Here is a 12,444-nt window from a genome sequence, read left to right on the forward strand (position 1 = left end):
ACCCCAACATCTACTACAACTACTTCAACATCAAAACCTTCCACTTCCACAACAACTACTACAACTACTTCAACAACTAAACCTACCACTACCCCAACAACAACTCCTACCACTACCCCAACATCAAAACCTACCACTACCCCAGCAACGACTGCAACTACTTCAACAAATAAACCTACCACTACCCCAACAACTACTACAACCCCAACATCAAAACCTACCACTACCCCAACATCTACTACAACTACTTCAACAACTAAACCTACCACTTCCCCAACAACAACTCCTACCACTACCGCAACAACAACTCCTACCACCACCTCAACAACAACTCCTACCACTACCCCAACAACAAAACCTACCACTACCTCAACATCTACTACAACTACTTCAACAACTAAACCTACCACTACCCCAACATCAAAACCTACTACTACCCCAACATCTACTACAACTACTTCAACAACTAAACCTACCACTTACCCAACAACAACTCCTACCACTACCCCAAAAACAACTCCTACCACCACCTCAACAACAACTCCTACCACTACCCCAACATCAAAACATACCACTACCCCAACAACTACTACAACTATTTCAACAACTAAACCTACCACTACCCCAACATCTACTACAACTACTTCAACATCAAAACCTTCCACTTCCACAACAACTACTACAACTACTTCAACAACTAAACCTACCACTACCCCAACAGCTCCTACCACTACCCCAACATCAAAACCTACAACTACCTCAACAACATCTACTACAACAACAAAACCTACCAATACCCCAGCAACTACTTCAGCTACTTTAACAACAAGTCCTACCACTACCCCAACATCAAAACCTACCACTACACCAACAACTACTACAACTACCCTAACAACAAAACCTACTACTAACCCAACAACAACTGCAACTACTTCAACAACTAAACCTGCCACTACCCAACCAAACACTACAGCTTCATCAACAACTAAACCTACCATTACCCCAACAACAGCTACTACCACTACTCCAACATCTACTTCAACTACTTCAACAACTAAACCTACCAGTAACCCAACATCTACTACAACTACCCAACATCTACTACAACTACCCCAACATCAAAACCTACCACTACCCCAACATCTACTACAACTACTCCCACAACTAAACCTACCACTACCCCAACAACTGCAACCACTACCCCAACATCTAAACCTACCACTACCCTAACAACAAAACCTACAACTACTACAGCTACTTCAACAACATCTCTTACCAGTAACCCAACAACAAAACCTACCACTACCCCAACAACTATTACAACTACTTCAACAACTAAACCTACCACTACCCCAACATCAAAACCTACCACTACCCCAACATCTACTACAACTACTTCAACAACTAAACCTACCACTACCCCAACATCTACTACAACTACTTCAACAACTAAACCTACCACTACCCCAACATCAAAACCTACCACTACCCCAACATCTACTACAACTACTTCAACAACTAAACCTACCACTACCCCAACAACAACTCCTACCACTACCCCAAAAACAACTCCTACCACCACCTCAACAACATCTACTACCACTACCCCAACATCAAAACCTATCACTATCCAAACAACAACTACAGCTACTTCAACAACTAAACCTACCACTACCCCAACATCAAAACCTACAACTACCTCAACAACATCTACTACTACAACAAAACCTACCAATACCCCAGCAACTACTTCAGCTATTTTAACAACAATTCCTACCACTACCCCAACATTAAAACCTACCACTACCCCAACATCTACTACAACTACTTCAACAACTAAACCTACCACTACCCCAAAAACAACTCCTACCACCACCTCAACAACAACTCCTACCACTACCCCAACATCAAAACATACCACTACCCCAACAACTACTACAACTATTTCAACAACTAAACCTACCACTACCCCGATGTTTACTACAACTACTTCAACAGCTAAACCTACCACTACCCCAACAGCTCCTACCACTACCCCAACATCAAAACCTACAACTACCTCAACAACATCTACTACAACAACAAAACCTACTACTAACCCAACAACAACTGCAAATACTTCAACAACTAAACCTGCCACTACCCAACCAAACACTACATCTACTTCAACATCTAAACCTACCACTACCCCAACAACACCCACTACAACTACCCCAACATCAAAACCTACTACTACCCCAACATCTACTACAACTACTTCAACAACTAAACCTACCACTACCCCAACATCAAAACCTACTACTACCCCAACATCTACTACAACTACTTCAACAACTAAACCTACCACTTACCCAACAACAACTCCTACCACTACCCCAAAAACAACTCCTACCACCACCTCAACAACAACTCCTACCACTACCCCAACATCAAAACATACCACTACCCCAACAACTACTACAACTATTTCAACAACTAAACCTACCACTACCCCGATGTTTACTACAACTACTTCAACAGCTAAACCTACCACTACCCCAACATCAAAACCTACAACTACCTCAACAACATCTACTACAACAACAAAACCTACCAATACCCCAGCAACTACTTCAGCTACTTCAACAACTAAACCTACCACTACCCCAACAACTAAACCTACCACTACCCCAACAACTACTACAACAAAACCTACTACTAACCCAACAACAACTGCAAATACTTCAACAACTAAACCTGCCACTACCCAACCAAACACTACAACTACTTCAACAACTAAACCTACCACTACCCCAACATCAAAACCTACTACTACCCCAACATCTACTACAACTACTTCAACAACTAAACCTACCACTTACCCAACAACAACTCCTACCACTACCCCAAAACAACTCCTACCACCAGCTCAACAACAACTCCTACCACTACCCCAACATCAAAACATACCACTACCCCAACATCTACTTCAACTACTTCAACAACTAAACCTACCAGTAACCCAACATCTACTACAACTACCCCAACATCAAAACCTGCCACTACCCCAACGTCTACCACAACTACTCCCACAACTAAACCTACCACCTCCCCAACAACAACTCCTACCACTACCCCAACAAATGCAACCACTACCCCAACATCTAAACCTACCACTACCCTAACAACAAAACCTACAACTACTACAGCTACTTCAACAACATCTCTTACCAGTAACCCAACAACAAAACCTACCACCACCCCAACAACTATTACAACTACTTCAACAACTAAACCTACCACTACCCCAACACCAACACCTACCACTACCCCAACATCTACTACAACTACTTCAACAACTAAACCTACCACTACCCCAACATCAAAACCTACCACTACCCCAACATCTACTACAACTACTTCAACAACTAAACCTACCACTTCCCCAACAACAACTCCTACCACTACCCCAACATCTACTACAACTACTTCAACAACTAAACCTACCACTTACCCAACACCAAAACCTACAACTACCTCAACAACATCTACTACTACAACAAAACCTACCAATACCCCAACAACAACTCCTACCACTACCCCAAAAACAACTCCTACCACCACCTCAACAACATCTACTACCACTACCCCAACATCAAAACCTATCACTATCCAAACAACAACTACAGCTACTTCAACAACTAAACCTACCACTACCCCAACAACAAAACCTACCACTACCTCAACATCTACTACAACTACTTCAACAACTAAACCTACCACTACCCCAACATCAAAACATACCACTACCCCAACAACTACTACAACTATTTCAACAACTAAACCTACCACTACCCCAACGTCTACTACAACTACTTCAACAGCTAAACCTACCACTTCCCTAACAACTCCTACCAATACCCAAACAACATCTACTACCACTACCCCAACATCAAAACCTATCACTATCCAAACAACAACTACAGCTACTTCAACAACTAAACCTACCACTACCCCAACAGCTCCTACCACTACCCCAACATCAAAACCTACAACTACCTCAACAACATCTACTACAACAACAAAACCTACCAATACCCCATCAACTACTTCAGCTACTTTAACAACAATTCCTACCACTACCCCAACATCAAAACCTACCACTAACCCAACAACTACTACAACAAAACCTACTACTAACCCAACAACAACTGCAAATACTTCAACAACTAAACCTGCCACTACCCCAACAACAGCTACTACCACTACCCCAACATCAAAACCTGCCACTACCCCAACGTCTACTACAACTACTACCACAACTAAACCTACCACCTCCCCAACAACAACTCCTACCACTACCCCAACAACTGCAACCACTACCCCAACATCTAAACCTACCACTACCCTAACAACAAAACCTACAACTACTACAGCTACTTCAACAACATCTCTTACCAGTAACCCAACAACAAAACCTACCACCACCCCAACATCTACTACAACTACTTCAACAACTAAACCTACCACTACCCCAACATCTACTACAACTACTTCAACAACAAAACCTACCACCACCCCAACAACTATTACAACTACTTCAACAACTAAACCTACCACTACCCCAACATCTACTACAACTACTTCAACAACTAAACCTACCACTACCCCAACATCTACTACAACTACTTCAACAACTAAACCTACCACTTACCCAACAACAACTCCTACCACTACCCCAAAAACAACTCCTACCACCACCTCAACAACAACTCCTACCACTACCCCAACATCAAAACCTACCACTACCCCAACAACTACTACAACTATTTCAACAACTAAACCTACCACTACCCCAACGTCTACTACAACTACTTCAACAGCTAAACCTACCACTTCCCTAACAACAACTCCTACCACTACTTCAACAACAAAACCTACCACTACCCCAACATCTACTACAACTACTTCAACAACTAAACCTACCACTACCCCAACAACAACTGCAACTACTTCAACAACTAAACCTACCAGTAACCCAACATCTACTACAACTACCCCAACATCAAAACCTACCACTACCCCAACAACATCTACTACAAGTACCCCAACATCAAAACCTGCCACTACCCCAACATCTACTACAACTACTCCCACAACTAAACCTACCACCTCCCCAACAACAACTCCTACCACTACCCCAACAACTGCAACCACTACCCCAACATCTAAACCGACCACTACCCTAACAACAAAACCTACAACTACTACAGCTACTTCAACAACATCTCTTACCAGTAACCCAACAACAAAACCTACCACCACCCCAACAACTATTACAACTACTTCAACAACAAAACCTACCACCACCCCAACATCTACTACAACTACTTCAACAACTAAACCTACCACTACCCCAACATCAACTCCTACCACTACCCCAACACCAACTCCTACCACTACCCCAACAACTGCAACCACTACCCCAACATCTAAACCTACCACTACCCCAACATCAAAACCTATCACTATCCAAACAACTACTACAACTACTTCTACAACTAAACCTACCACTTCCCAACAACAACTCTACCACTACCCCAACAACAAAACCTACCACTACCCCAACATCTACTACAACTACTTCAACAACTAAACCTACCACTACCCCAACATCAAAACCTACCACTACCCCAACATCTACTACAACTACTTCAACAACTAAACCTACCACTACCCCAACATCAAAACCTACCACTACCCCAACATCTACTACAACTACTTCAACAAATAAACCTACCACTACCCCAACACCAACTCCTACCACTACCCCAACATCAAAACCTTCCACTACCCCAACAACTACTGCAACTACTTCAACAACTAAACCTACCACAACCCCAACAACAACTCCTACCACTACCCCAACATCAAAACCTTCTACTACCCCAACAACTACTGCAACTACTTCAACAACAACTACTACAGCTACTTCCACAACAAAACCTTACACTACCCCAACAACAACTACTACAACTACCCCAACATCAAAACCTACAACTACCCCAATAGCAACTACTCTACTACTCAACATCTAAACCTACCACTACCCCAACAACCCTACTACAACTACCCCTACAACTAAACCTAACACTACCCCAACAAAATATCCTACCACTACCCCAACAACTATCTACTACCACTACCCCAACACCACCTACAACTACTCCAACAACTAAACATACCACTACCCCAACATCAAAACCTACTACTACCCCAACATCAAAACCTACCACTACCCCAACAACCCCTACTACAACTACTTCAACAACTAAACCTACCACTACACCAGCAACAACTCCCACCACTACCCCAACATCAAAACCTACCACTACCCCAACAACTACTATATATTCTTCAACATCAAGACCTACCACTACCCCAACAAGTACTACAACTACTTCAACAACTACATCTACTACTACCCCAAAAACTACTTCTACTACTACCCCAACAGCTACTACAACTCCACCAACAACAACCACTACCCCAGCATCTACCACAACAACAGGCTTCATTGTAGTCACAAATCCACCATATACATTGCAGTCAGCCGCACCTCAAGTGCAAAATACAACTTTGACCATACAGACAGAAAAAACTATGACATCAAACCCTACCACAACCCCTATCACTTCCCCAACAACAACCCCTACCACTACCCCCAAAACAACCCATATCACTAGCCCAACACCCCCTACCACTAGCCCAACCACAAATCCTACCACATTATGTTTTTGCACATATAAAAATCTACATTTCCCTGCTGGTAAGTGAAAGCTTCCTTCATTAAAATGATAAATTCTGACTACATATTGCATTCATACACTTCATTTAATATCTATTCATTACTAATATTATGTTTATGTTTAGGTTCCTTGATATATAATGAGACTGATGGGGCAGGCTGGTGTTTCACCTCTTACTGTAACTCAAGTTGTGTTGTTGAGAAACAAGCCAGACCATGTCCCTCTACGACCCCAACTACAGTCAGCACTGTCTCAGCTACAGTCAGCACTGTCTCAGCTACAGTCAGCACTGTCTCAGCTACAGTCAGCACTGTCTCAACTACAACAGAAGCTACACATACTACATCATCTAGATTGTCCTCGACTACACCTTACACGGGCTGTGAATATGTCTTTCCACCAAGAAAGGTAATGAAATAAAGTAAACAGAATAATTGTGTTTCTTAGTTCATAGTGTTTTGTAGTTCATAGTTTTGTGTAGTTAATAGTGCTGTGTAGTTTATAGTGTTCTGTAGTTCATAGTGTTGTGTAGTTAATAGTGCTGTGTAGTTCATAGAGTTGCGTAGTTTATAGTGTTGTGTAGTTCATAGTGTTGTGTACTTCATAGTGTTGTGTAGTGCATAGTGTTGTGTAGCTCATAGTGTTGTGTAGTTCATAGTGCTGTGTAGTTCATAGTGTTGTGTAGTTCATAGTGTTGTGTAGTTCATAGTGTTGTGTAGTTCATAGTGTTGTGTAGTTCGTTATGTAGTTTATAGTGTTGTGTAGTTCATAGTGTTGTGTAGTTCGTTATGTAGTTTATAGTGTTGTGTAGTTCATAGTGTTGTGTTGTTCATCGTGTTGTGTAGTGCATAGTGTTGTGTAGTTCATAGTGTTGTGTAGTTCGTTATGTAGTTTATAGTGTTGTGTAGTTCATAGTGTTGTGTTGTTCATCGTGTTGTGTAGTGCATAGTATTGTGTAGTTCATAGTGTTGTGTAGTTTATAGTGTTGTGTAGTACGTAGTGTGTTTACTTTCAGGACTAAAACATACATTTTCAACTTTAGGATGGTGAGACTTGGAAGACAGACAACTGCACTACTCAGACTTGCCACAGAGGTGTAATTACCACAACGCCTGTGGACTGTAAGTCTGTAGAAAAGCCTGTGTGTGAAAATGGATACCCACCAGTGAAAGTCTATGACGAATCAGGTTGCTGCTATCACTACGAATGTGAATGTAAGTTCAAAACGTAATGTTTTTAATTATCTTCTGTTCTCACCTTCTACAAATACATATTACTCCAAGTGTACTTGTTTTAAAGACGTCCTCCAGTGATTTTTGAACTTTTCCTGTTGAAAGTGATATCTCAAGTATAAATACAGTAAAAGTATGCATACTAAAGGGTAAAGAAATACAATATATTTTTTTTATACACAACTGCAAACTTCAAGGAGTTGGTCTGATCCAGTGGCGCAACTTTGGTTTTAGAAGTGGGGGGGGGGGCAAAATCATTATCATTATTATTTGTATCCAGTCAGATAAACACTCCAAACAGCCTACTGGACCACTCAGAGGCATCCGCATGGTCCTAAAGCGCAGCGTTGCCTTGTTTTGTATCACATTACAATGATAAAACTGGGGGGGAACAAAAATGCAATTTCAGAAACTGGGGGAGACATGCCCCCGTCCACCCCCCGTCCCCAGTGAAAGTTGCACCCTTGGTCTGATCTGATGGTGACATTGTGATGTTATCAGCTTGTGCCATTTCATGAGGATACCTAGACCAGCTGCTGTGTTCAGTAAATCAGGTGTTAAATGAGGTGAAAAGGAGACTGGAGTAGGACTTTAAACTCTTGTATTGATGAGTGATCTATCTATTTGTTACCTTCTTCTGTTCTATCTCTCAGGTATATGCTATGGATGGGGAGACCCTCATTACATCACATTTGATGGCCAATATTACAGTTTCCAGGAAAACTGCACCTACGTTTTGATTAAAGAAATAGTTCCTCGACAGAACTTCAGTGTCATCATCGACAACTATAACTGTGATCCGTCTGGACATGCGACCTGCCCTCAGTCTCTGATTGTCAATTACAAGTCTTACAAAATCGTTCTTACTCCGAAGAGATTAAATGTGACAACAAATATGGTAATTATAACTGTGCTATTGTAAACATTTATACACTTTGAAAAAGTACACTTTGAGATAGAAATGATTTGAGATAGACATTCTTTGATACAGACATTCTTTGATATAGACATTCTTTTTGAAATAGATATCATTTGATACAGACATTATTTGAGATAGACAATATCATACCACTTTAAGACTTAAAATAATCTAGCTTCATATTTTGAAATGTATTATTGACTTTTTGTAACGTGGTGGTATTGATTAATAGGGATATCTGATCTTGCCGACTACAACAAATGTAATCTGCAGTACTACACTACAGTAGTTACAAATAGTTATTTAGCAACATTACATATTGGTTAACCACTTTGATTGATGCCATCACGTTAACTCAAAACCATCATCAAGGTATCTGAAACATTCCCATGACATTTCAAAGAATTTCATTATATTGACAAATCATTAACAGACTACCAACTCTCCTTGTGACTTCATTTAGTTCTGGAAACTGTTCCTATCTTATCTACATTATTGTAATGTTATTCTGTTCTCTACTCTCATTCGTAATGTAATGTTTTTCCTTATCATTCACAAGGTTTACATCAATGGAAATCAGATCTTCCCGACCTTTTCTAATGAAGACCTCATGATCACCAGCACTGGGGTGGAGTTACTGTTGAAGATCCCTGCCATTAAAGCAACAGTGATGTTTAAGTCCCTTATGTTCAGTGTAACCCTGCCAAACTCCCTATTCCACAACAACACAGAGGGGCAGTGTGGTAAGTATGTAGGCGTTACTGCATCCCAAATGGCACACTGTTCCCAATGTAGTGCACTCCTTTTAACCAGGGGGAATAGGATCCCATTGTAGTGCACTCCTTTTATCCAGGGGGAATAGGCTCCCATTGTAGTGCACTCATTTTAACCAGGGGGAATAGGGTCCCATTGTAGTGCACTCCTTTTAACCAGGGGGAATAGGGTCCCATTGTAGTTCACTCCTTTTAACCAGGGGGAATAGGATCCCATTGTAGTGCACTCCTTTTATCCAGGGGGAATAGGGTCCCATTGTAGTGCACTCCTTTTAACCAGGGGGAATAGGGTCCAATTGTAGGCACTCCTTTTAACCAGGGGGAATAGGGTCCCATTGTAGTGCACTCCTTTTAACCAGGGGGAATAGGGTCCCATTGTAGTGCACTCCTTTTAACCAACTTTTAACCAGGGGGAATAGGGTCCCATTGTAGTGCACTCCTTTTAACCAGGGGGAATAGGGTCCCATTGTAGTTCACTCCTTTTAACCAGGGGGAATAGGGTCCCATTGTAGTGCAGTCCTTTTAACCAGGTGGAATAGGGTCCCATTTGGGATGCATCCATTGTGTAGACCAAAAACACTTTAAGTATGAATCAGATGAACAGCTTGTGGTACTCTGTGAGTAAACTGAACATTTGTTGCAATGATTTAATGTTATTTTGTTGCGTGTTATTGCATTTCCATGGCATTAAAGTTCACTGTACAGTTACAATGATAGAAAAACCAATTAAAAGATACTGTAGGTAGGCTTAAAGGTATGAGCAGCTGTTTCTGGCATAAAATAACTTGTGTTTTCTCTAATTCCCATATTTATTGTATCTTTATAAAGGTACCTGTGACAATATCAGGAAAAACGATTGCAGATTACCAAATGGACAGATTGACCCATCATGTCCTGGGATGGCTCATGAATGGAAGATTCCTGATGTTAAAAAACCCTACTGTGAACAGCAACCCTCTACCCCACCTACCCCACCTACCCCCCCTACCCCACCTACCCTAACTACCCCCACGCCTCCAATCTGCCCGTCAGGAAAGACATCAATCTGTGACATCATACTTAGCCCGTAAGACGTGTAACCTTGTAATAACACAAAGAGACAGCTATATTACAAAGACAAGGGAATCTGATTGAGGTTGCTGTGACACTGTACACATACACGTCTGTAAACTCTCCGGTAAAGGCAAGGGTTGTTGTTCCATAACTTAGAACCAAACTTATCTTACAGACTGTTTATGCCGTATAAAATATGTCATATTCATAGGAACTTCATAGATGCTTCACAAATAATGAAGTGTGTAAGGCATACAGTAATCAATATTTGTAAGAAATCTGTCGTGACATGTTAAATGCCCCTTTTGGGTTAGGCCGATATAATAACTTAAATGGTTTCTTTATTTTGGAAGGGTCTTTAAGCAATGCCATGATGTTATCCCACGTCAACCCTTCTTCGAGGCCTGTAAGTTTGATGTCTGCCACATGCCAAATATCTCAATTGGCTGCTCCAGCCTGGAAGCCTACGCCGTGAGGTGTGCAGCAGCTGGAGTCTGTATCGACTGGAGGAAATCAACTAATGGAACATGTGGTAGGGAACGACTTTCATATCCAATAAGACCTGTGTCCCCAATGGGATCCTATTCCCTACATAGTGCACTGCTTTTGACCTGGCTCCTGCCATAAGTAGTGATCTAAGTAGGGAATAGGATCCAATTTCGGATGCAGGATAGATATTAACACGGTTTTAAATAATTCTAATAACTTTATGATTTACATTAATTATTTGTATTTTGACAACCTGCATTTACAAATTGTGTACTTACTGTTTTGTCTTTCATTCCATCTTGACCATATTACAGAACTGACATGCCCTAAGACCAAAGTGTATAAGGCATGTGGCTCTACTATCCAGCGAACATGCAATTCAAGGTATCCATGTCATTCTCATCTCATTCCCATCTCATCTCATTCTCTTCTCATCTCATTCCCATCCCATCTCATTCTCATTCCCATCTCATTCTCATCTCATCTCATCTCATTCTCATTCCCATCTCATTCCCATCTCATTTCATTCTCATCTCATTCTCATTCCCATCTCATTCTCATTCCCATCTAATTCTCATTCCCATCTCATTCTCATTCCCATCTCATTCTCATTCCCATCTCATCTCATTCTCATCTCATCTCATTCCCATCTAATTCTCATCCAAATCTCAGTCTCATTCCCATCTCATCGCATTCCCATCTCATTCCCATCTCATCTCAATCCCATCTCATCTCATCTCATTCCCATCTAATTCTCATTCCCATATCATCTCATTCCCATCTCATTATTTTACACTTGTAAATACACCACTTGTTTCCATTATATTCCAAAGTTTTTAGTCTGTAATTAATTGTTTTTTCTTACCATAGATACAATGACAAATATGTGCATTCATGTCAGGGAGCACAAATGACCCGTGACTTTGTATGTGACTCATTCATGGAGGGCTGTTTCTGCCCTGAGGGTACCATCTTGTTCAACACATTCTCTGACACCTGTGTTCGTGACTGTGGTAAGGATGTGTCAGTTTGAGGAATACATTGTTAAATTGTGTCTCAAAGTACCAGCATGTATGACCTAAGATCTTATTTTCCCTTCAAGGATGCACAGGACCTGATGGAAAACCCAAACAGGTAATAATGTGGATGTATACCACAATGAATCTGTCAGAAGAAATGGTTCAACAGCT

The 12,444-nt window shown here is 41.1% G+C and overlaps 2 protein-coding genes and 1 long non-coding RNA gene across 4 annotated transcripts in view; 2 read left to right on the top strand and 1 right to left on the bottom strand.

Moving 5' to 3' along the window:
• LOC112247998 (mucin-2-like) overlaps positions 1–4,866 on the top strand; it is a 50,228-nt gene extending 45,362 nt beyond the window's left edge. Inside the window, 2 exon segments of the mRNA XM_042301193.1 lie at positions 3,371–4,557; positions 4,863–4,866. Of these exon segments, the coding sequence (XP_042157127.1) occupies positions 3,371–4,557; positions 4,863–4,866 (1,191 nt within the window).
• Positions 1,547–2,753, bottom strand: LOC121840112. Of its 2 annotated transcripts, none has more exons than XR_006079417.1 (2): positions 2,482–2,753; positions 1,547–1,665 (listed from the first exon to the last, which is right to left on the bottom strand). It is a non-coding gene; the product is annotated as an uncharacterized LOC121840112 (long non-coding RNA). The 2 variants fall into 2 exon arrangements; XR_006079416.1 differs by lacking the exon at positions 2,482–2,753 and adding an exon at positions 2,005–2,299.
• A 1,380-nt stretch (positions 4,867–6,246) lies between the features above and the next one.
• The window catches only part of LOC121840108 (intestinal mucin-like protein), a 34,221-nt gene continuing 28,023 nt past the window's right edge, over positions 6,247–12,444 (top strand). Inside the window, exons 1-10 of the mRNA XM_042301937.1 lie at positions 6,247–6,808; positions 6,913–7,196; positions 7,831–8,002; positions 8,674–8,918; positions 9,499–9,682; positions 10,541–10,778; positions 11,119–11,297; positions 11,569–11,638; positions 12,125–12,267; positions 12,357–12,388. Of these exons, the coding sequence (XP_042157871.1) occupies positions 6,643–6,808; positions 6,913–7,196; positions 7,831–8,002; positions 8,674–8,918; positions 9,499–9,682; positions 10,541–10,778; positions 11,119–11,297; positions 11,569–11,638; positions 12,125–12,267; positions 12,357–12,388 (1,713 nt within the window). The 5' untranslated portion in view covers positions 6,247–6,642. The remainder of the gene's footprint in view (positions 6,809–6,912; positions 7,197–7,830; positions 8,003–8,673; positions 8,919–9,498; positions 9,683–10,540; positions 10,779–11,118; positions 11,298–11,568; positions 11,639–12,124; positions 12,268–12,356; positions 12,389–12,444) is intronic.

This window comes from Oncorhynchus tshawytscha, linkage group LG19, assembly GCF_018296145.1.
Source record: "Oncorhynchus tshawytscha isolate Ot180627B linkage group LG19, Otsh_v2.0, whole genome shotgun sequence".
NCBI classification, from domain to species: Eukaryota; Metazoa; Chordata; class Actinopteri; order Salmoniformes; family Salmonidae; genus Oncorhynchus; species Oncorhynchus tshawytscha.